Source organism: Bradysia coprophila, unplaced genomic scaffold (assembly GCF_014529535.1).
Source record: "Bradysia coprophila strain Holo2 unplaced genomic scaffold, BU_Bcop_v1 contig_232, whole genome shotgun sequence".
NCBI classification, from domain to species: Eukaryota; Metazoa; Arthropoda; class Insecta; order Diptera; family Sciaridae; genus Bradysia; species Bradysia coprophila.
This window is the reverse complement of record NW_023503493.1, coordinates 12,444,200-12,470,997: the sequence shown is the minus strand read 5'-3', so window position 1 is coordinate 12,470,997 and position 26,798 is coordinate 12,444,200. Positions and strand designations below refer to the sequence as shown.

Sequence of the window (26,798 nt, the reverse complement as noted above, 5' to 3'; positions counted from 1 at the left end):
TAAACTTTGAAATGTCGCTACTGTTCTACTGATTTCGATTGTTCTCACTTTCGCAAATTTAACATTTCATCGACCGTTAATTCGAAAAACTTCTTACTTTACAGCCGATTGCTTTTACAATTATAACACGAAACTGCTACGGATATTACCGGACGAGCCCCCAAATGTCTAGGGTAAACATGGGCTTGATTATTGTTCGAATAAAAATACCGGTGTTATCGTTTCAACGTTATAGTTCAAACTAAATTCTTTCTTGTACATATGATAACAATGAAGTTACAATCATTACAACAATCATTGACTGTACCAACTTTACGTGTAACATAAAACCGCTCCGAATGTTCGGAACACTGACCACTTCATTGCGAATCCTTGGTCGGCGCATAACCCTACTAAGTTTTCAACACATTCAGTAGTTCTCCTGAAAGACTCACCATCAGAACATTATCTGTCTGATAGATTCAACAATCCATAAGAGAATTTTCGAAGATCTTTGCTGAAGTGTTGTCCAGATTCCAATGTAACACAACATCCAAATAGGTCGAGGACAAAAAATAAGGAAACGGAAAGAAAATGGCTCTACATGAACCTTTATTACTTAGATCATTTCAACATATCCTCACTCAAAAATCTATTTTAGCGACAAGGCAAATTTTAATCTACATTTTCAGCACCACAAGCTACATAACGATATTTGATCATCACCTCTTTCAATTCTAGAATAGTTTTCTCGTGAGTTTTCCACAGTTTGCAGACACAAAATCGAGCGCCTGAATCGTTCCGGAACCCCCGAAAAGCCAACAATTCGAATTCAAAATATCAATCGGCATTGTAAAGTTGACAAGATTTTTATTTACTTCAACACAACTCAAGCCACTCACAAACAAATTTAATTTTTATGCAAAGCTGCTGTTTCCAATTTCGGTTCTGGTTTGTTGTGCAGTCCGGATAATAGACGTTTTAGCTCAGCAATGGCCTTACCAGGATTCAAACCCTAAAATCGAAATCAACAATCAAACCCTCGTCCAACTATTAAAGAAACTGATGACAAACCTTCGGACACGTTTTCGTGCAATTCATGATAGTATGGCAACGATACACACTGAATGGATCTCTCAATTTATCCAAACGCTCGGCCGTCTTCTCGTCGCGTGAATCAATAATCCAACGATATGCCTACGAACAATAAGTGCCGTTAATTCGGTGTTAGAAGTGATTTTATGCATCGTCATTTACCTGCATGAGAACAGCTGGCCCTAAGTACTTATCAGCATTCCACCAGTATGATGGACAGGATGTTGAACAACACGCACACAAAATACATTCATAGAGACCATCCAATTTCTGACGATCGGAAACGTCTTGCAAATACTGCGCACTTCCCGGCTTTTCGTTGTTCCTGCAGAAATCAGCGATGAGTGGGGGCTAGCAATAAATCAAAGACACCGATTTAACTCACTTGCGTTGTAACCACGGCTGGATGGATGTATACTGCTTGTAGAAATTCGACATATCCGGCACCAAATCGCGGACCACATACATGTGTGGCAACGGGTAAATTTTGCACGATTTCGAATTCTCTTCGATGCGACTGATACAAGCCAGTGTGTTCGTGCCACCAATGTTCATCGAACATGACCCGCAGATGCCTTCCCGGCAAGAACGTCGAAACGTTAGCGTCGGATCGATTTCGTTCTTAATTTTCAACAGAGCATCCAATACCATCGGAGCGCATTCGTTCAGATCTATTTCGTACTTTTGCATGTACGGCTTTTCGTTGGGCTTTTCCGGATTCCATCGATAGATCTCGAACGTTTTCATACGCTTTGGCTTTTCATTCGGCTGGACTGCGGCTGCTGACGGTGTTTGAGATGTTTGAATTGTTCGGATCTGTAAAGGAATTGCGATGTTAGGTAAATTATCAACTTTTTTGGCACAAATTTTCGTCATAGAAAATTGTTGACTGCCAATTTCAATCACATGATGATGATCATGATGTTAAGCACAATTTAATGGTTTAAGCAAATCTATTGCGATGTTTGGGAGATTTTGTCGATTTATTTTGGATCGACAAAAAAACACTCAAAGATATTTAGACCCATTCTGCACCGAACTTCTACTATGGAAGGTCCCACTGTCAAGAATTAATTAACATTCAAGCTGATCTCTTGATTGCAAACAGACAATTTTCTGAATTACATTTTCTCTCACAATAATCTAAATGAACAGCGACCTTGACAAATGCATTTTGTATACAACATAAAATGAAAAGTCCACTACATGACTGCTGAAAAATGCAATCGCATTCCATTCACTAAAACCTTCCAATCTTCATTCCAATGAACAATTTTCAATCATTCCGCAAAACAAATTGTATTTTTTTCGTCTTTTCGTTATATAATCCCGAATTGCCTATTTCTTTACTCACCTGCTGAAAGATGCCACGATGCATCAAACACCGGTGTACCTTATTAGCTAGAGCCATCTTAAAAGCAAAAATTAGTTTTTCGTTCAATTTAATCGAGATTTTGTATAAATAAATTAATTTCAATGTTTTTTACCACAATTCGTTTTGGGTTTTGCAGATAGGTTTTCCTTTTGCGAAGTTTATATATTTCGACACTAGACATATGACAGTTCGTATGTTCGAAATTCGAATGATGTTACGATGAAAATGTGAGCCGCTACACGGAGACGTTCTTGAAGGCCTTGAAGTGGTATTCAATTTGGATTGAACACCGGAAAGTGCTAAGGGAGTCGGGGAATACCTCCAAATAAATTTCTAAAAATCAAAAATTTGACTTTTAATTTTAATAAATTCATTTGGAGATATTCCTCGACCCCTTAGCAATTTCCGGTGTGCCTAAAGTGCCTGCTCGAGCATTATCCTCTACGTGTTCTGTCCTTAAAATACTAAGAGCTATAGTTAACCTTATCAGTTTGGTGCAAAAAACAAAAGAGAATAAACAAGCCAATCAAATATTATTCCCTTGACTGTAAGTCATGGGTTTTACAAAAGAAAATACACCGTACGTAACACGTTCACTATGATTAAAAATGTATGGAAATGTGATGAAAAAACGTTAAATGTTAAAATTTTGTGCCCTTTGTTAACACGATAACTTGAGTAAATCCCAACCGATTTTCAAAAACTTTTTTTTTAATCGACGAAGTATTGAAATCCTCAAGTTCGAAAATGGGCGGTATCGGTCCAACCATCTGGTGGTAGTTCTCGAAGGAAGCCTTTTCTGCTCTTTGTTAACACGATAACTGGAGCAAAGTTCAACCGATTTCCAAAAACTTTTTTTATTCGACGAAGTATTGAAATCCTCCATCTCAGGATATTTACTAAATTAAATAAAAAAGTAAAATTACGAAATAAATAAAACAAAAAAACTATTTGAAATAAATAATTGAAGAAATAAAATCTTTTCTGCTTAAAATTCGAAAGTCGCGTCGTGACTAATATTTGAAAGCATCGATGCTATTCTTGATAAGACTACGACTTTCCACTTTCATTTCACATTCACATTATCCATGTGACCAGTATTTGATTTGCATAATTTTTCCATATTTCAATCTTGAGCTTTAGATGAATAACTTCCATCCATTCATTGATTTTCCTCATGAAGAATTAGTTCTCGGTGATGAAAAAAGTAAGAACAATGAATAAATAAGCAAAATTTGGAGAAAAGCTTGAACCAATTTTTATGAATTTTTCGGCACTTGAGCGAAATTTTGAAATGAAACGGAAATGGACGAATTCCAGTAAAGTCAAACTATAAAGTAATTTCGCTGTGTGTATAATTGCACAATTACATAATTCACTTCTAATGATGTAGTCTGTCTAATCTACTCTTGAAAGGTCATGTATCATCGTATTTCGTTAAAAAAATTTAATTGAACAACATCAACGTTGTTATCGTTGATTGTAACTAATTCAGATAGTGAAATTTCGCAAAATTTTCAACGAGATCGTTTATTACGTTCAACAAAAAGACCATTAACGTTATATTGTCGATGAAGGAAATGAGATTAAAGAAAAGTATTGCAGGTTTTGATTCAATATAATTCAATCGAGTCGTATTTCATCAGTGGATCGTAGTCGGACGAGTTTAAGAAATTTAGATCTTTAAATTGTCTAGTCAAACATCTGGATGCAATTTTACTTTATTTCGGACTATACAAATTTACAAATCAACTGATTCATCAATTGGTCCATCAATTGGCGTAGCTACCAAGCATTTGTCGTTGGTGTGTTCTTTGGTTTGTAGAAAATCGCAGACGTTTTCCTGTAAAGACAAAAATGTTAAGTTCATACGGTAGTGGTGGTGGCATCAGACAATATTTATCACCAATGATTTCAATGTCTTTGAAGTTTCGAATGCATTCCATTGTTCGACAAATCCAATCAAATCTGCATCGGGCAATTCTCCATTGAATGTCGATCTATCCAACAACTACCCCGTTCTCACTTCGGTTTATACGCAAGCAGCAAATTTGTTTCTATAATTTACGAAGGAAAAATATAAAAAAAACGAAAAATCAAATCGTAAAACGATTAACTCACAGCCACTATAACATGTTCGGCGCTTGACGAAGCTTTTTGAGCTGTTGACTTGAAGAAACGAATTTCCAGGTACGGAACCAATGGTAAACCGAATGAATTAGCCTCCATTTCAAGTACATCATGTTGACTTAAATAACTACAAAGGTTTGATCGCTAAAAAGTTTGTGAAAATCATTCATGTGTTTTTGCAACATCTTCGTTTGCAAAATTTATTACAATAAAATCGAAAGGAACATTATATTGGCCGAGTACAATAAATCGAAAGTACCGGACCAAACATTGATTTGATCGACTGAAATTATAATTTACCATCCATTTATTCAATTTCACCGAAAATAAAATCAAATGTACCGACAGAAGTAGATCGACAAAAAATTAAAAATTACCGACCAATAAAACGAAAGATCGACTGAAATAGTAAAACTACCGGCCAAAAATCTTTTCGATCGACCGTTTAATGTGTTTGATCGACCGGTTAATAAAATTTTCAGTCGGTAGTTTCGTATTTTCCGTCGATAGTATGTTTCCGGTACTTTCGACTTACGTTTCGGTAACTTTGAATTTATCGTCGGTAACCTAATTTAATAGTCGATCACTTGTCCGTCGGTAATTTATTATTTCTGTCGATCTGTTCCGGTCGGTAATTTCTTTTTTGGTCAGTTTTTTAATTAAATGGTCGGTCGTTGTTTTTAATAGTCGTTACTTGCAGATTGTGCGTCGTTAATTTTAATTTTTTCTTCGGTAATTTTGGTCGGTATTCTTGATTTCGTTTACGGTATAAATAAATTATAAGTTGCTGTACTGATTTTTGAGTCAGTATTATCAATTAAATTTCCGGTATTTTCTGCTCGCACCGAAATATTTCAGAATAGAATTTCATATACTTTTGCGGACGCGATCGAGTGTGCATTGATGATTGATAAGAAAATCTGAAATTTTTTCTAGAGCGATTTCCTTGTTATTCATTTTGAGTCTTGTCTCATTTTGATCCTCACACGCAAAAATAGTCAAAAATAGCTTCGTCTCGTTTTACGTAATGTTGTATCAAAAACAATTTTGGATTTGTATTTAGAAAAAAACTGCAGAGTTCATGCATTTCATGAAAAGTTTTCCTAAAAATTGTGCGGAAGTCCTTTATGGATGCTCCCGTAGGACACGTAAGGACATGTTGGACACCTGGAATAAATAGTCGAAAATAACTATTTGTGCTCGGTTGTAAATAACATTACGACCGACAGAGATAGATTAAGTACCGCCACGTAATTTCAACTCACCTACTGTAATTGATCCATCAATAAAATTATGTGTCGACAGAAAACGATCGACCCAAATAATAGAGTATCGACGAAAAATGCAAATTACTGGACAGAATAATAACTAACGACCAAAAATTCAAATTTACCGAACCCATCCTTTAACTACAAAGTACCATCTTCGTCGGTAATTCATATTTCTGAGTCGATTAGCGGCATATTCGTACGGTAAATTCTAGTCGGGCATATTTATTGAATGGAAGGTACTGACGATGTCGATCAAATCTTAATTCAAGGTCGATTATTTTGAATTTTTAGTCGATCACCTTTCGGTCGGTGAACTGTAATTTTCAGTTGGTAGAATTTTATTTTTGGTCGATCAAAATGAATTTTCTGTCGATCGGATTATTACCACCCAAATCGAAAGGGTCGCGTTTGCTAACCAAATGATTCATCACTTTGTCCATATCTGATAATTTTGCTTCCTGAGCGCTGGTTAAATCTTTTAATATTTTTTGTTCAGGTGCCAATATCTTACAAACTTTTTTCTAAAAATGGATAAGGAATTAGCTACGGTGATCAATTTCTTCATTATGTGTACATCAAACCATATGTTCAGAGGTGGTGGAAGACGGTCCTTTGTCCGTAATCGCTGTCTTTCGTAATTCATGTAATTTCATCATTTCTTCGAATGTGAAACCGTCAGATCTTCCTTCAACTAATCTTTCCACCGTTATTCCTACGCTATTTGCACGCTGTAATTCATCTGGTGAGAACAGCTTTGCCGGATCGGACTCCTCTTCAGAAGAAATTGGGTTGGCTGTGCAATCCTTTGAATAATTGAATTCAAACGTTAACCATCGATGCGTTTCTTCTAAATTAACATCGTACCTGTAGTAGCACACCAACTACCAATGGTAAAACAATCATTAGTCTAAACTGCACCATAATTTCTACTTAAACGTTTCACTGATCGATCTTAGCTAGAGGAAAATCTTAACTGTAGCTCTGTGAATTGTAGCTCTGTTTTTATAGGGCTTCGAAATTGCTAAAATAGTGCAATTCACTTCCCCTCTAATCTTTATGTTAGGAAGGTCACAAAAATTGCCAATCAAAACAAATTATCGTTTGATCAAATACTTATCGATCAGTTGTTATTGACGAGTTGATGAATTACTTATAAAGTACTATACGTAATTGCTCGCCTAGAGATGTAAATTTGTTCTCTATGGTAAATTGTTTTTCTGTACTTTTTCAAATTTATTATTTAAAAATCTGGATGCGATACGAGGTAAATAATGTTAAAATACAGTTTCATCTGGTATGAAAATCGTGCTTTTTACTTTATTGTTAATAATGTGACCTATGACCTCTCATACCAGGGACTAAAGTAAGGAACAAGTCTGTGGGCAATTGGCGACAATGCCCCTAAAAGTGGCGACATTGCAATCGACATTTGCCACCACAGAAATTTTACTGTATCATTGGTTTTTCTGACTGATGAGCATATTTACAGCATTTGACTTCCCCCTATGGCTCCAATCACCATGCAATTATTGATTCGACTGGATTTTCAAGAAAATTTTAAGGATAAAATAAAATAACTTTAAAGAAGAAAACCGAATCATTGGTAAAATTTGTTGAGTTCAGACGCAGAACGCGATCCCTAGCGGTCATGAGTTCGAAAGTTTGAATTACCACGTCAAAATTCTTTTTTCAAGTTTGCAGACATAATACACCTATCTATCTAGATATTTCCCGATCAGCTCTTCCCGCTGAGCTGATAGAAATTTCTTCACCAGAAAGTTTCAAACCAATGAATTATTACTACTTTTGGTCAGAAGATTCCCTGTAAGCTGCATAAACCTAGGAATTCAAATATTTTGCCTGCGGCGGCGCATTATTCCTTTAAATGTTTTTAAATACTAGGGTGTACCGGTTTTTACAAAATTTCTTAGTTCTTTTAAAGCTCAGCCGGAAATCCACTCAGCTGGTCTGATCATTTTATGGAAGATTTTTTTTCTTTCAAACTATGATTTTGTGCTGCCGTCAGATCGATTTTTGAAAATTTCGTCGTTGTCGGTCTTCGTCAGATTTATCGATTTTCAACGGTCAGTGCAGTGGACATAAAAAGTTGAGTTCATATGTTAATCTAATCTCTACACTTCACAGATTATTTTACAAAAAAGATAAAGCCTAAAATAGTACATCTCATACCTAGGACTTAAAGTCTTTTTTAGCGTGTGAGAAGCTTCCAGACAGAGCCGAAGGCGACACTGCACTGACCGTTAAAAATCGATGTATGTGACGAAGACCGAAAACGACGAAATTTTCAAAAATCGAACTGACGGAAGCACAAAATCAAAGTTTGAATTTTTTAATTAGGGGTTAATTAGGGGTTTGAATTTTTTGTTCGTCTATGAAATGATCAGACGGACCAGATGAGTGGATTTCCGGCTGAGCCTTAAAAGAACTAAGACATTTTGTAAAAACCGCTATACGCAATTAAATAATTAAATAATTATTTACTTGAATCAGAGATTTATTTATACTTTAAGGGTTGGGCAGTTTTCTATTTTTGCATCATCAAAAGTCACTTAAAAAAAAAATCAATTGCTCCGCTCGCGATTTCTCTTCCTTCAAGAAAAATTCTGCAACTTGAGAGAACCTTCAATATTTAAAATGACTTCGCATTGAGCCTCTCTCAAATTCAGAAACTGAGAACCATTGGTCCCAGTTAAGGAACATGATTAAAATAAAGTCTGTGACTACAAGTTTATTCACCCAAGTTTTGTTTTACATATTAGATTTGGCCCCTTCAGAGCGAAAACATGGGCCCTGACAAGATGTGGCTACACCGAAAAAAATCCCTATTTTAGTCCCTGTACTCATACTATAAAACTTTACAAATCAACTGATTCATCAATTGGTCCATCAATTGGCGTAGCTACCACGCATTTGTCGTTGGTGTGTTCTTTGGTTTGTAGAAAATCGCAGACGTTTTCCTGTAAAGACAAAAATTTTAAGTTCATACGGTAGTGGTGGTGGCATCAGACAATATTTATCACCAATGATTTCAATGTCTTTGAAGTTTCGAATGCATTCCATTGTTCGACAAATCCAATCAAATCTGCATCGGGCAATTCTCCATTGAATGTCGATCTATCCAACATAACTACCTCGTTCTCACTTCGGTTTATACGCAAGCAGCAAATTTGTTTCTATAATTGACGAAGGAAAAATATAAAAAATACGAAAAATCAAATCGTAAAACGATTAACTCACAGCCACTATAACATGTTCGACGCTTGTTGAAGCTTCTTCAGCTTTCGATTTGAAAAAAAGCATTTCCAAGTAAGTAACCAATGGTAAACCGAATGTATTAGCTTCCAATTCAATTACATCAGGTTCACTTAAATAACCACAAAGCATCGATCGCTAAAAGTTTGTTTAAACAAATCATTTAACTGTTTCTGCAACATTTTCGTTAGCAAAATTATTTACAATAAAATCAAAAGGATCGCGTTTGCCTACAAAATGATTCATCATTTTTCCCATCTTCGGTAACTGTGCTTCCTGAGCGCTGGTCAAATCTTTTGAAATTGTTAGTTCAGGAACCAAGATCCCACAAACTTTTTTCTAGAAACGGATAGGGAATTAGCTACGGTGATTAATTTTTTCATTATATGAACATCAAACCATGTGTGCAGACGTCATGCCAGTACTTCCTTTATTCTTTCGCAATTCATGGAATTTCATCATTTCTTCGAACGTGAGGCCATAAGATTTTCCTTCAACTAATCGTGCCACGTTTAATTCTGCGTTCTTTGCACGTTCTAATTCATCTGCTGAGAACAGCTTTGCCGGATCGGCTTCCTCTTCAGAGGAAATTGGATTGGCTGTGCAAACCTTTGAATAATTGAATTCAAACGTTAATCATCGATGCGTTTCTTCCCAATGAACATCGTACCTGTAGCACACCAATTATTATTGGTAGAACAATCATTAGTCTAAACTGCACCATAATTTCTACTTAAACGATTCACTAATCGATCTTAACTAGAGGAAAATCTTAACTGTAGCTCTGTTTTTATAGCGTTTCGAAATTGCTAAAATAGCGAAATTCACTTCCTCTAATCTATATTTTAGAAAGGTCACAAAAATTTCCTATCACAACAAATTATCTTTTGATCAAATTCCGAGGGGTAAACGACTCCCAAAAAAATTCTATCACAAGCTAAAATAAAATCTTTTCTTTTGCAAGTTTTACAAAAAAAAATCGTAATTATTAGTGGAATAAGCCAAACCAAATTAGTAAAAAATCTTTGAAAATCTTTATAAAATCTTTTGAAAATAAAATCGTGTCATACGATTTTAGGGAGTCGTTTACCCCTCGTCAAATACTTACCGATCATTTGTTATTGACGATTATAAGAATATTCAATGAGATAAGATGTTGTTTGGTTGATATTTCTCTTCTATTTGATTAATTACTTTATAGTAGGAAATTTGCTCGTCTAGATGCTTTCTAGGCTAAATTGTTTTTCTGTACTTTTTTGACCCATACGACTCGAACCCACGACCTAAGATTCACTAACCAAATACCTTTTTATCTGCGTCATCACTTATTCTGGAGGAAATGAAACCGTCGTCAATACCATCTCTAATTTTTGCTAAGTATGTGTACTACACATTTGTCTGCTAAGTTTATAAAGTTTTAGCATGAAAATGTGAATGGAATATAAATGTGCAACTAGCAATATACTAAAAATTTCATGCTTTTTTATAAAATCGAAAGATCGTCATATAAAAGAAAAGCGCATTAAAACAGCGCGCTCTAACCCATTCAACTACTTAAACTTCGATATCCATCACAAGAGCTCTGTTATATACGCCTGTGTAATTAATTGGGTCATCATCGTCTTCTGAATTTATTCTTAATTCAACAACGTGAACTTGATATTGTTGATTTTAACAAATTTCAAATAGAGGAGGCGTCTAAGACATTTTGGTATAACCAGTGGGTTCAAATCGAGTCAAAAATCTGGATGCGGCATTAGGTGAATAATGTTAAGATGCAGTTTCAGCTGGCATGATAATTGTACCATTTTACTTTATTTCGGACTATACAAGTTTACAAATGAAATGATCTATCGATTGGTCCATCAATTGGCACAGCTACCACGCATTCGTCGTTGTTGTTATCTTTGGTTTGTAGGAAATCGCAGACGTTTTCCTGCAAAGACAAAAATTTTAAGTTCATACGGTAGTGGTGGTGGCATCAGACAACATTTATTACCAATGATTTCAGTGTGTTTGCAGTTTCGAATGCATTCCATTGTTCGACAAATCCAATCAAATCTCTATCGGGCAAGCTATTGAATGTCGATTGATCCAATAAGACTACATCATTCTCATCTCGGTTTTTTTGCAAGCAGCTTTGAAAAATCTTAATTGAAAACATATGCCAATTTTCACCGGGGTATTTTATATACAAAGTTTAGACGATTTTCAGTGAAACTAAACAGAATTCAATCATCAATGAGAGATTTATTAGACCGTTCCAGTAGTTCTTCTTCTAAATGCGTTTTTGTGGCCATCAACATACAAAATTACATTTCATTGAAATAAATCAATAAATCAATGCCAATAAAAATACTATTGAGAAGCTCAGACAAACAGTCAAGGGATCTGACCCACCCCACAGGTGGGACCTAGTCATTTACCATATGGGACAGAGCTTTAGCCAATTAGATGATGATTTACAGGAGAGAAATTACTGTTTTTTGCACTTTCATATAAATTTTGACACATACCTTAAGGCAAGTGGCAAGTTAAGCCATCTGGTGGGGGAAAATTATTCACTACTTATAACAGCATAACAGTATACATAAAAATGGATCATGCCAATTTCGCAGTTGTCAGAATAAATCTAGTACAATTCGTAAAATATTCCAATGTCATGAATGTCATTATACAAGAAAAGCGCGTGTGTGTCAGAACGGTCAGAACGGTATTAATAAAAATAAGAGTAAAAATGCTCAGTTTAGCTGCAATTGAATATCACAGAAACAAAGTATTTATGAAAGACACACGAAGATATTTAAGAGACACATTAGACCCTTTCGATATGCCGGATGAAAGGTAACAGTTAAGAGTCATTTCATTTGAACTATCCCACTGAAGGCTTTGACACAGAAAACATCGCAAATATTCTTCGTATTTTCTCCGTTTTCAGATTCAGAGAAATGTACAGACTGCCGCGATGCTTAGCATTAGAGTTTTTGGATATTATAAAAGCAAATTCGAAGGGTAATCCATGTCCGGATATTCCTATGTCGGTCCAGTTTTGTTCGGTACTAAATTTTTACGCCAGTGGAAGCTACCAGCGGCGGGTTGCTTCGGATGCGTTTGCAATGATGTCTCAATCCAATGTGTCGAAGTGCATTCGAGGCTACAGCTACGTTATAACAACGAAACTTATGGACCAGTTTGTGCAATTTCCGGATAACATTGAGGGAGTTAAACGTCTTCATGACGAACTACAACAGCATGCAGATTATCCCGGTGCCTTTGCTTTTGTAGATGGTTCGTTGATTGCTCTCTCAGCAATGTCGCATCTCATCGAACACGCCCATGTCAGCCGAAAATCATATCACGCAATTAACACACAATTCGTGTGTGATATCCGAATGCGGTTTTTAAGTGTCAACGCTCGGTATCCCGGCTCTACACATGACTCTTTAATATGGAGAGCATCTCTTGTAAATTCTACAGTGCGGACAATGTGTAATGCATCGGGATCGGATTGGCGTTATTTCATGCTTGCGGATAATGGCTATCCCTTGCAACCGTGGTTATTAAAGCCGTATGAGACACCAAACACAACAGCTGCAAAACACTACAACAAACGACATCGACAGCTTCGATCGTTGGTTGAGCGAGCTATAGGCCTACTCAAGGCAAGATTCCGATGCTTGCTGTCGGAACGGAAGTTACGGTACGACACATTGATGAGCGGCTACATAATTTATTCTTGCACCGTCCTCCACAATTTTTTAATTGCAAGAAATTACTCGGTAAACGATATTGAGCCCATATTCGAGGACATGGTCCCTGACTTTGAAGAAAACTTTGATGGTCCCGACATCTCGTACGATGAACTTCGACGTGGGATTGAAGTACGCAATAATGTGGCACGATACTTCACAAACAATCAGCAACATTGAACAAGATTGGAGATCTCTTCAACAAAATTTTGATTTTTTTTTAAACGACAACTTTTGGCAACATCTTAAGTTGAATAAGATTGGAGATCTCTTCAGCAAAATTTTGCCATTTTTTTTTAAACGACAACCTTTGGCAACTTCTCAAGTTGAATAAGATTGGAGATTGCTTCAATAAAATTTTGCATTTTTTTTTTCAACGACAAGTTGGCAACTAGTTGAATAAGATTGGAGATTGCTTGAATAAAGTTTTGTCGTTGAACGAATTTGAGTAGCCACGAAAACAGTAATTTGAAATACAGAACTTTAAAAACATCAATCTCAGCTTTTCTACATTTATTTGGGCAAAACGTTTCAAAGTTGTGCGGTGTTTTAGTTCAGTTGCAGTTCAGGTCATTGCCTGTATTCCCTATTTTCAATCATTTTTGTACGAAAAATGAAGTCATTTTCCAGGGAGGCTCATATCACATGATTGAAAATAGGGCAAAAACCGAGAAGTTAAATTAGTCATTTTTCCAGATCCCCTGCAACTGTCTTGTCACAATATTTATTCAAATCTTTTCTGTCTGGATTAGTCCTAGTTATGAGTTGGATGAAAACCGAATAGTTACAGAAAATAATCAGAAAGATTGTGATTTCCTCTTATAGTTATACTTTGACGTAAAACTTAAAATTTATAAGTAAATTCAAATTACAGTTTTCAAGTTGCCAACTAGTAACTGTAATTGGAAATCGCAATCTCACTATTCGTCTAAATATTTATTAAACGACAATTCACTGAACAGTTGAGGATAAAGCTGTTTCAGGCCTAGGTACATTTTGCCTTTACTACGAGTCGTATGTATTACAAACACGCTAGTACGGGGTAAAAATCTTCTCATCTTAACTTCAAACTAAACTGCGATAAAATTGTTTATTAAATTAAAGATTAAAATAACAAGTTGAACAAGATTGGAGATCTCTTAAACAAATTTCACTGACCAAAGTTCTGTACAATTCAATCAAATATGTGAAAAAAAATAGTATACCTGGAGATCCCTTCAACAAAATTTTGCCTATCTTTCGATTTAAAATCAAAGCCATGCTTTTACCAAAATTAAAAATAGCGAAATGAAAATGTATAGGCCAATTAGCGTTTGTTTACAAACTCTCGCGCAACATCCACTAAAGCTGACAAGGTTGAAGTGAACATCCCAACCATCTCCATATGGTTTCTGTCATTGAGGTGAAGCATTTCTGCGTGATTTCTGTTCGAGTCGTCAATAAATCGCTCCTGTGCGCTAATTGAATATTGCACCATTTCGTGGCTCGTATGTCTCTGTATGCATGAAAGAAAACGCATTTGAGATTTCAAAAGATAAATGTAAACTTGTCTACTTCCAACAAAAAATTCTGAATATTGTCGAACATAATGACATTGGGAAATCGAGAAAATTGTACCAATTAAATTGCATTTGAAAATCCTAAATGTTTCACCGTTGGGTAGTTGCATCTCAGAATCATACAGGCAATTCAGTTAAATAAGAATTTACTTTAAGCTTATTGTATCCAAAAGTTAAATAACTCATCAAATAGGAATGTACCAAGTGAAATAACTAAATCTGCTCTGCTCACAGAATCTCAATATAAATTTTAACTTACGTTCCTCAAGTCTGAACGGTCTCTCGGTTTTTTCGCCACAGTTCGGTTTTCGCGAATAGATCGACGACTGTTGGAACGTGGACTACCCGTTTCACTGTCATTGTCGCCATCATTGAAAAATTGGTTTATACCAGTGATGGATTCGACGGGTGACGGCGAACGCACTCTTCGGCGTACACGCGGAGGTTCGAATGAAGAATCTTGTCGATGTGAAGGTCCGCCTCTTTCAAAAGAAGAAGTATCGGTTTCCGGCCGCGAAATGAAATCTCTTTCTGGACGAGACGAGGATGTTTCCAAACGTGAATTACCGAAACTTACCGAACGTAAAGTGTTGACACTTTTCGGACGAGAAGAATCGGTTTCCGGCCGTGAAAAGAGGTCTCTTTCCGCACGGGAAGAGGCTCTTTCCAGACGTGAATTACCGAAACTTTCCGAACGTAAAGTGTTAACACTATTCGGACGGGAAGAATCGGGTTCCGGCCGTGAAATGAGGTCTCTTTCCGCACGGGAAGAGGCTCTTCCCAGACGTTGAATTCCAGTATTTTCCGGACGTGACATATTGACACTTATCGGACGTGAAGAGACGATTGTGCTGTTTTCTCCGTAATTAGGAATGTCAATTGATTTCATGTGATTTGATGAAGATGGTCGACAGAAGTTTCGTTCCGACGTCTCTTGACACTCCGATTCATTCGTCTCGCTTCGAATTTCTTCGAGTATTTCTCGTAACACTTCTTGTTCGAATTCTATCGGATCCATATTCGTATTTTCTTGTGTCTGTGGTGTTTCCGTGTGACAGACCCGTGGTGCTGGCACATCTTGCTCAACTTCCATTTGTTGGATATTCGTATGGCCTCGTGCTGGTTGTGTTTCCGTGCGACGAGCCTGAGGTACAGTCTGCAGTGAAATATAAAATTATTTGTGAATTCGATCTTGGAAGTAAAAAAAACACAGAAAATTGACTGCATAAATGATGGAATTCACTTATGCATATAAAGCTGATCGACTAAACATTCACTTATATTCAAGATATGGAAAATATCAAACTTAGACACTTTGAAAAACGGAATTGATTTTGACTAATAACGATGAAACGGAAACCTTTGCATACCTCTGCATAACGAAATCCTGACTCGCCTAGACTCTGATGCCCGTCCATGTTGTCCATACCGAATATCGAGACGATTTTTTCCTCGAGTCTCGTCAAATGTTTTTGGGGCACGTACTCAGGAACATTATGGTTATCGGCAAGTTTTGACTTTGCACCGGCTTTGATATTATTGAATGTCTGAGAATATGGAAACGCGCAATAAAATCTTGTGGAATGTTACTGTGATCATATTTTATGAAGATAATTTTAGAACGACAAACAAGAGTAGGTCCAGTCAGAAGATCTAATTTTTTTTGCCTTTCGAAGTACAATCAAATTTTTATTCTTGTACCCACTTGTATTCACGGAAACTCGTTTTTCTTAAATTTTTATTTACATTAGCGTTAACCTCGTTTCCGGGGAACTTAACAAGTAACCAGTACATAATTTACTACTATGGACTACTACGGAAGGTAAAAGAACTTTGACGTTTGTCTATAAGGAATATTGTTGCATCCAAATACGATAGCGGAGCGGGTGTTGGCTAAATACTTGAAAATTAGCAAATTAACAGAAAAAAGTTCAATGGTTCTTGTCTAGCAGAGATAATGAAATGAAAGGACAAGTAATTTAACTTTCTGCTGTTGAAGATTCAAAATCAAAATTATCTCGAAGAGAAAAAATTGAGGGAAATCCAGACTTAATTTAAAATTATTGGGAAATATGAAACAAACAATTATGGGCATTTTTAAACACATTACCGTTTTCCACTGCTCTGCAGATCGTGGCGGACCCAACGTATTCAGTTCTTTGGCAACTGTTTTCCAAAAACTCGATTTTATATGTTTACCATTGACGCCAACAAATTGCCCCACAGCCTTAAAAAAGTTGTTTTGTATGAGCTGGACTAGCCTCTCTTTTTGGACTTCTGGGATTCTGACACTTTGCTGTAATTGTTTTCGGAATTAGTTTCTTTAAGTTCAGTTTTTCTATTACCTAACCTTTGCAGCTTCTGCAGGCTTATTTGAGACTGGCGTCAAAACTTCTGTAACACTTCCTTGCAATTCTGTATCACGTAATTCGTTTACATCGGCAAACTCGTTTCCTTGTCCGAGAGTACGACTTCCGGATGGAAAATTTTCACTGGTTTGGCTACGCAGCGGTTGAGCGGTTGTATACGATGACGATACACGATTTTCCAATGAACGCTGAGACTGTACATGTGTATATTCAGAGCAGTCATGGAATTCATCGACTGTCTGATCTTCGATATCTTCCGTTTCCGGTAGAATTTCTTCTTCAATCACAGGCTCATTCATGTACGCCTCCAACTCTTCAGGTGATTCCATGACCAAAATCTTAGTCGAACCACCGACATCATCATTTTCTTGAACCAAATCGTAGTTGTCAAACAAATCGTTCAACTCGGCAAAGTTGTCGTCCAGGTACGTCTCGTTGGCTCCATTCATGTTATCCAAATCGTCTGCAGCATTGTCCTCTAGACTCGTAAGAATTTCGTCATTCTCAATGTTTTCGTCGAGATTCGACATCTGAGTGCTATCGAAGATATCCTCAATGGCATAATTATCAACAGGCGACATGTCGTAGATTTTAAAATCCAAATCAGATAAATTGTCTCGCGGGTGACCGCCATACTTTTTTATGACCTCCACCTTCTTGCGTATACGATTTTTCATGAAGTAGAAAGACTGAAAGATAAATGTAAGTTTGATGTACTGTACAGGTTGTAACAGAAGCAATACAAGTTGAAATTACATGTTTCCATTGATCCGCTTCCTTTGGAGGTCCCATAGTATTTAGTATGGAAGCGATTCTCTGCCAATTGATCATGTTGATTTCTTCAAAGTTAACACTAGAGCAATTTCCATGTAAACGAATAAAGAAGTTTTCAACCAAAGAAACCAAGTTCTTCTTCTGAATGCTCAATATTCGTGAACGACGTTTTGGTTGGGCTGTTGGTTTGTTTTTTATCGTAGACATTTTATCAACACGCACTGCACTTGCACCTTTTTCAATATAATCACATGCATAAATATTGAGGTTATGTTACGTTTACCGAGAAGTTTATTGAAATGTATACTAGATTAACTTCTTCACTGACAATAAACACATTCAATAATATGACGTAAAAATATCGCACACACCTTTGTTATTTGCGCTATTTAATTTGTGATGTGATCGATTGGGTATGATAATGTTGGAGTGATGTTCATTAATTTAGCATAATAAGGGAAATAACAAGAGTGATATTCAGTTTTTCTCACCCTAATATTAATTCACCGACCATCTAAATTTTCGTATTTTACTTTTGACAGGCGGAAGGCATATTATCATTTGTAATCATTTGTTGTGTTATATATTTCGGTCGAATCAAGATGTTTTAGTTGTAACATTCGTGACATTTACAAGAAATCTATATTATTTTTGTTGCTATATCGATAACAGAAGTCTAGTTTAAATGTTTTCTACATGCTTGCGGGTGTAAAATCGTTCTTTTCATATAATTTTTTTTTATATAAAAATATTGTTTTGACTTAAGGCCTGCCCTCAAATTCCTGTCTGTCTGCTTCGTTGAAGTTAGTTTCGAATTATATTATTTAATATTTTCCTCAAATGCTTTTGCTGAAAAATCAAGCCGCACAATGACATCTTTCAACGAAGTTAGCCGATTTAGAAACAAAGGTGGAAGATAGATTATTATAGACCGACCATTATACTAAGCAGGGTTCCTTAACGTTCCAAGTTAAGTTAAGTCCAAGTTTCACCATATTATGTAACGTTATAGTATTCTGAAACCGTAGTTTCAATTTTCAATTTCGTTTATTTGCCCAGAATATCAATTACAATCATTTACAATTTACAAACGATAAGCCTTCCGATATGTAGTCTCCCCCTTACGGAAAATTTTCAGCGAGCGAGAACGTTATGCACAAAAAACTTAAGGATTGCTAAGGAAACCGTAGTTTTTAAATATCGTTACAGGTACAAATAACGTTACAGATGTTCGTTACGGGCGTAACGTTAAGAGTCGTAACTTTTAGTTTTTGGTTATGCCGGAACTCTGATACTAAGTAACATACAGTCTCTTTAATCTTTTGTTTGAAACAAATTAGGTGTAAGAGGTAGGAATTTTAACTTAATAACTATTACAAGTCAAATTCGCAATATCTCGAGCAAGAGTTCATGCAATGCATACCAACACTTCTTACATTTTATCGGAACAAATGTTTCTTGAAATGTTTGACCACCTCATACGCAAACTAAACTCTTCGATTTTTAATATAAACACTGAACAATAAGTATCGAAATACTTTAAAGTGATCTCCAATCAAGTTCAACTTTTTAAAATGAGTGTTTACTTGCATAGGTGCAAGTTAGTATTAAACAAATTAAATATCGAAAATTTGTTTGAGAGATCTCCAATCAATTTCAACTGTTCATGACCGGTATAAAAATAAAGGTTGGAGATTGAATTGATTCAATTTATTCATCTTTTGGTGCGTTCAACACTTAAATATCTAGATTGTACAAAATAAATACATACATACATTAGAAAAAAAAACTCCCAGCCTCATTATGGAATTGCATAGGTCGCATAACGTACTAGAATGTTTCATATGCGTACCAGCAGCAAGCTATAGCTTTGTCATTGCTGATATAGTGTTACAACTGCAACCTGATATAATTCTTACTGCTGTTATAACCGTCGAATAATTTTCCCCCCGAATTACATTTCCTTCTCTATCATCATATTAATCTATTCTCGTATAGACTGCTATGATGAGACTTGACTTGGGATTAGTTTGGCTTAGAGAATATGTCCAAAATTTATAAGAAAATATAGACTGTTATGATGAGAGAAAAGGATATATAATTTGGACCAGTCCTTGGGGGATATGTCAAAAATTTATATGAAAATAAACAATGACAAGTACTTCAAGGAAGTCTTCGGAATACATAATTCAGAACAGTTGCCTTGGTGTCAAAACAATATATGCAAAAATGCAATGGCAGTTCCCGCAAGGCAAGTTATTATTAACTGGTTTTCGGACTTCTGGGACCCTTGGTATGTTTATAACAAGAAAGCTAACTTGGCCAAACAAAAAAAAATTGCCCAGTCAGATTTTCGTTTTGTCCAAGTGTGTCCCAGAAGTTGACAGTTCCGCGAAGTGCCCTGTACTTACGATATTCATGTGATGTTTTTTGTACCAAACCCTATAAGACAATTTACACAAAAGAAGTAACAGATTCTTGTTGCTATATGTGTTTGCTGTCTAAGATCTACGAGATCCACACCCTTCATTCACACGAGGTTCTGAAAGAGTGGCAGCAAAATTCTCCAACACCAGGTACGGCTGATTTTTCAAAATCTGTCGATTAATCTTGAACGCACGCAATACCAGGGTGGTTTTTATTCATTGGAAAAATTCACCGCCTCCTACCGTCGTGAGTGTCTTCACTGTTGTTTTAGAAATAGAGTGTTATGATGAAAGAGAAAGAAATATCTTTACAAAGTACCCCAAGGTAACTTATAATAAACTGGTCATCGGTCCTCTCGCTCTCAACGTTACATGTTGAAAGAGAAAGCAATATTTTGACAAGTACCCCAAGGCAAGTTATAATTAACTAGTCTTCGGTTCTCTCGCTCTGATCATAACAGTCTATAGAAAACCATTCACGATGATGTATTTTTAAGCGGCAGCTACGTGTCAAACTCTTCATATGTCAAAGAAATGTCAAAAACGTTTGACATATGGACATGACTTTTTGCTGATGTATCTCTCCATGTGCGTTTTGTTATTCTCCGGCACGCTAAGAAAATTAAATCCGCATCGTAAACTGTTAATGAATTCAATTAGTACAAAGTCATTTTGAGTTGTTATCGGTGATAAATTGGATAAAAATGTTGAATCCAAATCGTGATGAAACCTCCAACAAACGTAAACAAGAGTCAACAAAAAGTGCCGCAAAGAAATTCAAATCGAATAAGTACAAGTCGGTCACACAGGAAGAGCTAAACCAGCTGCAAGAATCAAAAGTTGATTTATCGGAAAATGTGCTGGCGTTGCAAATTGACAATATTTTGAAATCTTTCAAAGTTTCGCCAAAGTACGAAAATTTCATCCAACAATGGGTGGCAAGTCTAACCGAATTAATCGGTTCGTTGCCGTCAGAGAACGAGAAGAAACAATGGTCAGACATCAAATGGCTTAACCGGAAAGTGATGCTCCCGTTGAGTAACGAGCAATTTCATTTGCCGAAATTTTCTTTCCAATTTTTAACACCGAAATCCGTACGTGTGACCGGATCGAAACTATTCTCCACATTACTGTCGGATAACATCAGTGTTGACATTGCTGTGGAAATTCCGAAAAAGTGTTTTCAGAAGGAAGACTATCTGAACACCATCTACCATCAGAAGAAGGCCATCTATTTGAGCTACCTCGCTCTAAAGCTTGGCAAATGGGACCAACAAACAAATCTCCAATTCATGTACGATCGCCTTGATGTTCTCCGTCCGGTTCTACGGATAACAGCCTCTTCCGACTTGAAAAAGCCAATCATTTTCAACATTCATGTGCATGCAGAAGAAGGATCGTTCAAGATGTCACGATTCGTACCCTGGAACAGTAACATTCGCGACGCGTTGTTTGATGGCTCAGAAGGTGAAACCGGTGAACTTGTTCAAACGCCCCATCACAACATGAGCATAATGAGAGATTTGACATCGTTGGCCAACGATAATTTCTTGACGGAAACACTTGGAACCTGTGTCAATGTGGCGAAAGGAATTGCCCTGTTCAAATTGTGGCTGAGGACACGATGCTTGAATGAAGATTTTTGCGGATTCAGCGGACCGATCGTCTCCATGTTTGCTGCATATTTACTCAAGACACGGAAGCTGAACTCGTCGATGAGTGTGTTCGATGTGATTCGAAGCATTTTCTTGAACTTAAGTAAGTGACTCGAATGTGATGTGTACTGACCGTATCGACTGATTGACCCAAAATATTTTCCACTTAGAATTCAGCAAATGGCATTCGAAAGGAATCGCCATACAGGAGACAATGATTCCGCTGGACAAATCGAATGAAATTTTTGATGTTGTTTTCTATGATTCCACTGGCTGGTACAACGTATGCGCCAACCTGTCGCTGGACATTTATCTGCGAACGATTGAAGAAAGTTCCAGGGCATTGGCTTTTCTCGATGCAAAAATTGTGAACAACTTCCGGTATTTGTTCCTGTCGGACATGAATCCACACTTTCAATTTGATCATCTGTTTCAGTAAGTGAATCCAGTGGTCGAATTGAGACAGGGAAGTTAATCTTTTCTCCTGAATTATTTTAGCATAACGGAAACGGCAAATCTTGACGAGATATTGAATGACCATGGAAGCAAAATCGATCGAAATGACTATGCTGGCCAATGGTATCCGCATATCTTGAAATTATTCGCTAGCGTTCTGCGCAAAGGACTCGACAATCGCATTCATTCGATGACTCCATTGCCCACCAAATGTTCTCCATGGAGCGTAACTGAAGCTCATCCGAAGATCGTCAAAACTTTGACATTTGGATTCAAACTGAACATCGAAAATTGTTTGGAAGTGCTGATCAAAGGACCACAAGCGAATCAAAGTGATGCCGAAAGCTTCAAACTATTTTGGGGAAATAAGTCAGACCTGCGCCGATTCCAAGACGGGTACGAATGAGTGATGAGTGAACGATGTGGACGAAGGTTTGAATCTAATTATCTTTGCAGCAACATCACAGAGACATGTGTGTGGGCCAATCCGTACGATAATTTGATGAAAAAGCGCCTGATTACTCGGGACATTTGCCTGTATCTGATGAACCATCACTACAACATCAAATCGTCGCACATGAATTATGTTGCCGGGCAATTCGATTTGGCTTATCGAGTGTCTAACTCATACTCAAAGACTGTCGACGACAGCGAAAACTCGGAGAACCTTGCATTGGCCGTTATAAGGAGTTTCGATGATTTGGCCAAGAAGTTACGATCGCTGGACGTTGAATTGGATGTGAATTCAGTGTTGGGTGCGTTGCTAATTTTAAGACGACAATCAGTCTCATTTTAACGGATAATCCACAGGTTCATCTGCCATCTTCCGGTATTGTGAAATCAATCCCGTTCTCAACAACGCCACAATGTTCGAAAGGGACAACATGAAAGTATTTCAATCGTACAGAACGAACAGCGGAGTCATCGAATTGTGTAAGTTAGACGAATGACAATTGGCCCATCCTCAATCCAGTAAAAAAATATTTCTTTTATTTACAGCTGCTAGTGGTAAATGGCCAGACGATGTGGTGGCGCTCAATCATGTGAAAGCGGCGTTTTGTGTAAAAATTGCCCAACAGTTGACGGAAAAATGTCAATTACAATCGAGAGGGAATGTGGACAGTGTGGAAGTCATTAAAGGTAGTTACAGTGGTGGTGTTAAGACAGGCCCCTTTTCATTGTCGCATTTCTTCTTTATAGATGGGTTCCACTTCCGCTTGAAATTGTTGGTGAAGAAGGAGCTTGCTCTCCTCAAAGAAATTCCAAGTAAAAAAAGTGAAGTTCAACAAATGGAAATGGACTTTCTGATGCCGAAACTGAACACAGCGCTACACACGTAAGTGCTGGTTTTAAAGGAATCACTTGCTTATCTTACATGCTCCCCAATTCATAGATTATATTTAAATAACACATGCTTCGGGCCGGCCGTTCTGATCGCTAAACGTTGGCTGTACTCGCAATTGTTGGACCCATTCTTATGGCCAGATATATGCACCGAATTGCTGATGGCTTATGTGTTCATGGAAAATAAATCATTCGATCAGCCTATTCAACCGCAAATGGCATTTCTGAGGCTGTTGGAATTGTTCCGTTCGACGGATTGGCGTTCGCATCTTTTCATATTGGATTTCAGTGAAGAGTTAACAGGTTTGACTTAAAGATAATGACTCGATAAGACTGCAAACTAAATCAACGAAATTTGTGTCTCGCTTTTTGTTCCAGACTCACAAATTACCGAAATGGAAAATCGTTTCATATCCGACCGACATTCGCATCCACCGCTGTCGATCATAACTTCGTACGATACAAAGAAGAATTCGATGTGGTCGAAATCGGCACCGAATGTTGAGATCCTGTCACGCGTAGTCGTCCTTGCAGGTCATACAATTCAATTGTTCGAAGAGAATCTATTGAGCAACGTATTCAGAACGAAGGTACATTGAAGTCTTGTCAACAATTCAAACGAATTTCCGTAAATTTGATTGACTAATCGACTAATTTTGCGACAGCTTTTCTTTAAACCGTCCTACGAGGGCTATGATGTGCTGCTACAGCTTCGAAAGAATCACCTACGAACCAATCACGTCTACGATTTCTTTAAAAATTTCAAAAAGCAGCTTGCTGACGACACTGTCCCGGCAGCCGGCTTCAATCCAGTCGAATATTTTTTGCGTGATTTGAGGGTGAGTAAATTTTACACATGGAGTCAAAGAGACATCAATAACAACCAACCCATTTTTCTCGTAAATTCTGCAGAACGCATACAGCGACTTAGCCATATTCTTCTACAATCCGTGTGGTGGAGACACAATTGCTGTACTATGGAAACCGACCATTCACGAAGCAATTGAATTCGATGTAATTTTACCGTTGCACTTAAGTCAGTCGATCTTTTTAATGTTTCTAATTTTCCCGATGCTTTCTATTCCTTCCAGGCGAATAATATAAACGGACGAAAGCACAGCGGGCGTCAAAGTTACGAATACAATTTGCCGCAATTGATAGAAGATTTCCGGATAATTGGTCGAGGTTTGGTTGAAAATGTTATAGAATGTCAATAAATGCGTACGAATAGAGGTGCATCAAGTGATTTTTCATTGTGGTCCAAGTGGCAGGCAAATGTAAACCTATCGAGAAAACAAAAACTTTTTTTTTTCTGAAGTACCTTCAGAGTCGAATATGTTTATCATTGAATTTATTGGTGACGATGCTGGTATCGAGAGAAAGTAGATAAATTGCAAGTGTTGCAGAATGTTCACGCTGATTATGTAATTTCCTGATTGTTGCACATAGATTCAATTTTTTGCCATTTTTCAGCTGCTCATATCTCATTGAATTTAAAACCCAAAAAAATCCTTTTGGCCCGAAAATACATCCCAGACGAACATGTATCGGAAGAAAGTGCACATTTTAATTTTCGATCACGTGCCACCAGCCTCTAAAAGGAAAACTATTTTTTTCGAAAGTGGCTTAGCCTAGTTTTGGAATACTGTGCGCGTATTGACTTGGAAACTGGAGACACTTGAAACGCATTTGTTTAGAGTAGTTTTTTTTTACAATTTCTTGCATTTTTGGAATGGAAACTCATCGAAAAAGCTGAATTTATAGGTTTTGTGCAATTAAGTTTCACTCAACAAAAAATTCAATTTTGTCTCTCACACGGAGTACCTTTTTGGAAAGTATAAATCCTGAAAACCAATCCTTATGATCTTGATATTGTAGTTTCGATGTAAGGTGCTAGATTTTAGATAATCCACGTCATTAGTCGTATAAATTTATACGTCGGAGAGAGCTTTTTTATCCTTTGTTACGATCTGTCAGTTTTTCTATTTTGCGAAGTGTGTTTGGAATCGATTGACATTAACAAAATAATAGAAAAAAATATTTTCACACAATCTGTTAATGCCAATCGATTCCAAACACATTTTAAAACATTTTGGTCCGAAAAAGTATGAAAAACCACTTAAAACAGCAAAGATATCTCAATTTTAGTTTTCATTTCCATACTAAATCGCAAAATAGAAAAACTGACAGATCGTAACAAAGGAGAAAAAAGCTCTCTCTGACGTATAAATTTAGAAAAAATGGCTTCGATCGCCAAAAATGTACTGGAAAAGTCGATTTTCGAAAAAGGAAATTTGTTCTACAACTTTACATTCCCAATCATCTATGATAACTGAAAAGCTCGAAAAACGTTAATCAAACGGATTGACACAAGGGAAACTAATAGGAAATGATTACACAAGAATTTCGTAGAACAAATGAAAATCTAGACGTTTATTCTTTTGAATTTTCGTTAGGCGATCACAACAAGAATGAAATACTAAAATAAAGAATCTAGATTTTCATTTGTTAAACCAGTTTTTGTGGAATCGTTTACAGACCACAAAAATTCCCAAAACAAAAATCATGTCGAATTTCACTTTTGTAAAAAAAAAATCAGAATTTTATCAGAATTATTCGGTATTTAGAATTAAAATTTCCAGAAAAAAGCCATGATTTACAGGTGTAAATGTCCAAAACCCACCGGCCAACACACATATGAACATTTTTTTCATGTAAAAAAAAAATCCTCGTTTTGTGCCACGACATATGAGTGATCATAACGGTCAGCTGTAGAAAGTTCTCTATTTTACATGAAACATTTTTACAGTGTTTGTATGACACAGACACGTTGTCCAGCTTCAGTACGGTATTCAGAGTACCACTAATGCTTGAAATGTGTTGGACGACAAGGGAAGACAACCTGAGAAAAATCCCAAAAACCCTATATTTTCGGTTCTGTAGATAGTTATTACTATTAAACGGATTCGCTTGTGGCCAGAGTTTGATATGCTCATTTTAACGTTACATACTCCCGAGTCTCATTTTTGTGAAATATTCTACAAACATTCGAAGACTTGATAACAAGATAACTTGAGTAAATCACAACGGATTTCCAAAAACTTTTTTTTATTCGATGAAGTATTGAAATCCTCAGGTCACGTTCGAAAATGGGTGATATCGGTTTAACCATCTGGGAGTAGTTCTCAAAAGAAGCCTTTTCTACTCTTTGTTAAAACGTTATTTGATTTTGCCTTGTAAACAAAACCGAACAAACAGAACCAAAATTAATGAGTGTGAAGTTCACACGAGTTTAAATTTTAATTGAAAACATATGTCAATTTTTACCGTGACATTTCATGTA

General features: G+C 36.6%; 4 protein-coding genes and 1 long non-coding RNA gene across 5 annotated transcripts; 2 read left to right on the top strand and 3 right to left on the bottom strand.

Annotated features, from left to right (window-relative positions):
* Positions 1-831: 831 nt before the first annotated feature.
* On the bottom strand, positions 832-2,702 carry LOC119076703 (succinate dehydrogenase [ubiquinone] iron-sulfur subunit, mitochondrial). The gene is made up of 6 exons (XM_037183616.1): positions 2,562-2,702; positions 2,429-2,485; positions 1,460-1,890; positions 1,237-1,399; positions 1,054-1,176; positions 832-994 (listed from the first exon to the last, which is right to left on the bottom strand). The coding sequence occupies exons 1-6, from the start codon at positions 2,628-2,630 to the stop codon at positions 890-892; spliced, it is 948 nt and encodes a 315-aa protein (XP_037039511.1). The 5' UTR covers positions 2,631-2,702; the 3' UTR covers positions 832-889.
* A 1,450-nt stretch (positions 2,703-4,152) lies between these two features.
* On the bottom strand, positions 4,153-6,813 carry LOC119076723. The gene is made up of 5 exons (XR_005087681.1): positions 6,715-6,813; positions 6,432-6,653; positions 4,571-6,371; positions 4,356-4,506; positions 4,153-4,292 (listed from the first exon to the last, which is right to left on the bottom strand). It is a non-coding gene; the product is annotated as an uncharacterized LOC119076723 (long non-coding RNA).
* Positions 6,814-8,579: 1,766 nt separating this feature from the next.
* On the bottom strand, positions 8,580-9,903 carry LOC119076709. Its single transcript, XM_037183625.1, has 6 exons — positions 9,794-9,903; positions 9,523-9,732; positions 9,328-9,462; positions 9,109-9,261; positions 8,892-9,044; positions 8,580-8,828 (listed from the first exon to the last, which is right to left on the bottom strand). The coding sequence occupies exons 1-6, from the start codon at positions 9,845-9,847 to the stop codon at positions 8,727-8,729; spliced, it is 807 nt and encodes a 268-aa protein (XP_037039520.1). The 5' UTR covers positions 9,848-9,903; the 3' UTR covers positions 8,580-8,726.
* A 1,906-nt stretch (positions 9,904-11,809) lies between these two features.
* LOC119076697 (putative nuclease HARBI1) lies at positions 11,810-13,346 on the top strand. Its single transcript, XM_037183608.1, has 2 exons — positions 11,810-11,967; positions 12,062-13,346. The coding sequence occupies exons 1-2, from the start codon at positions 11,861-11,863 to the stop codon at positions 13,050-13,052; spliced, it is 1,098 nt and encodes a 365-aa protein (XP_037039503.1). The 5' UTR covers positions 11,810-11,860; the 3' UTR covers positions 13,053-13,346.
* A 7,212-nt stretch (positions 13,347-20,558) lies between these two features.
* Positions 20,559-24,693, top strand: LOC119076664 (nucleolar protein 6). The gene is made up of 12 exons (XM_037183558.1): positions 20,559-21,758; positions 21,826-22,090; positions 22,154-22,507; positions 22,568-22,866; positions 22,922-23,044; positions 23,111-23,251; positions 23,312-23,447; positions 23,505-23,758; positions 23,834-24,045; positions 24,121-24,294; positions 24,368-24,469; positions 24,547-24,693. The coding sequence occupies exons 1-12, from the start codon at positions 20,705-20,707 to the stop codon at positions 24,670-24,672; spliced, it is 3,240 nt and encodes a 1,079-aa protein (XP_037039453.1). The 5' UTR covers positions 20,559-20,704; the 3' UTR covers positions 24,673-24,693.
* The last annotated feature ends 2,105 nt before the right edge of the window (positions 24,694-26,798 follow it).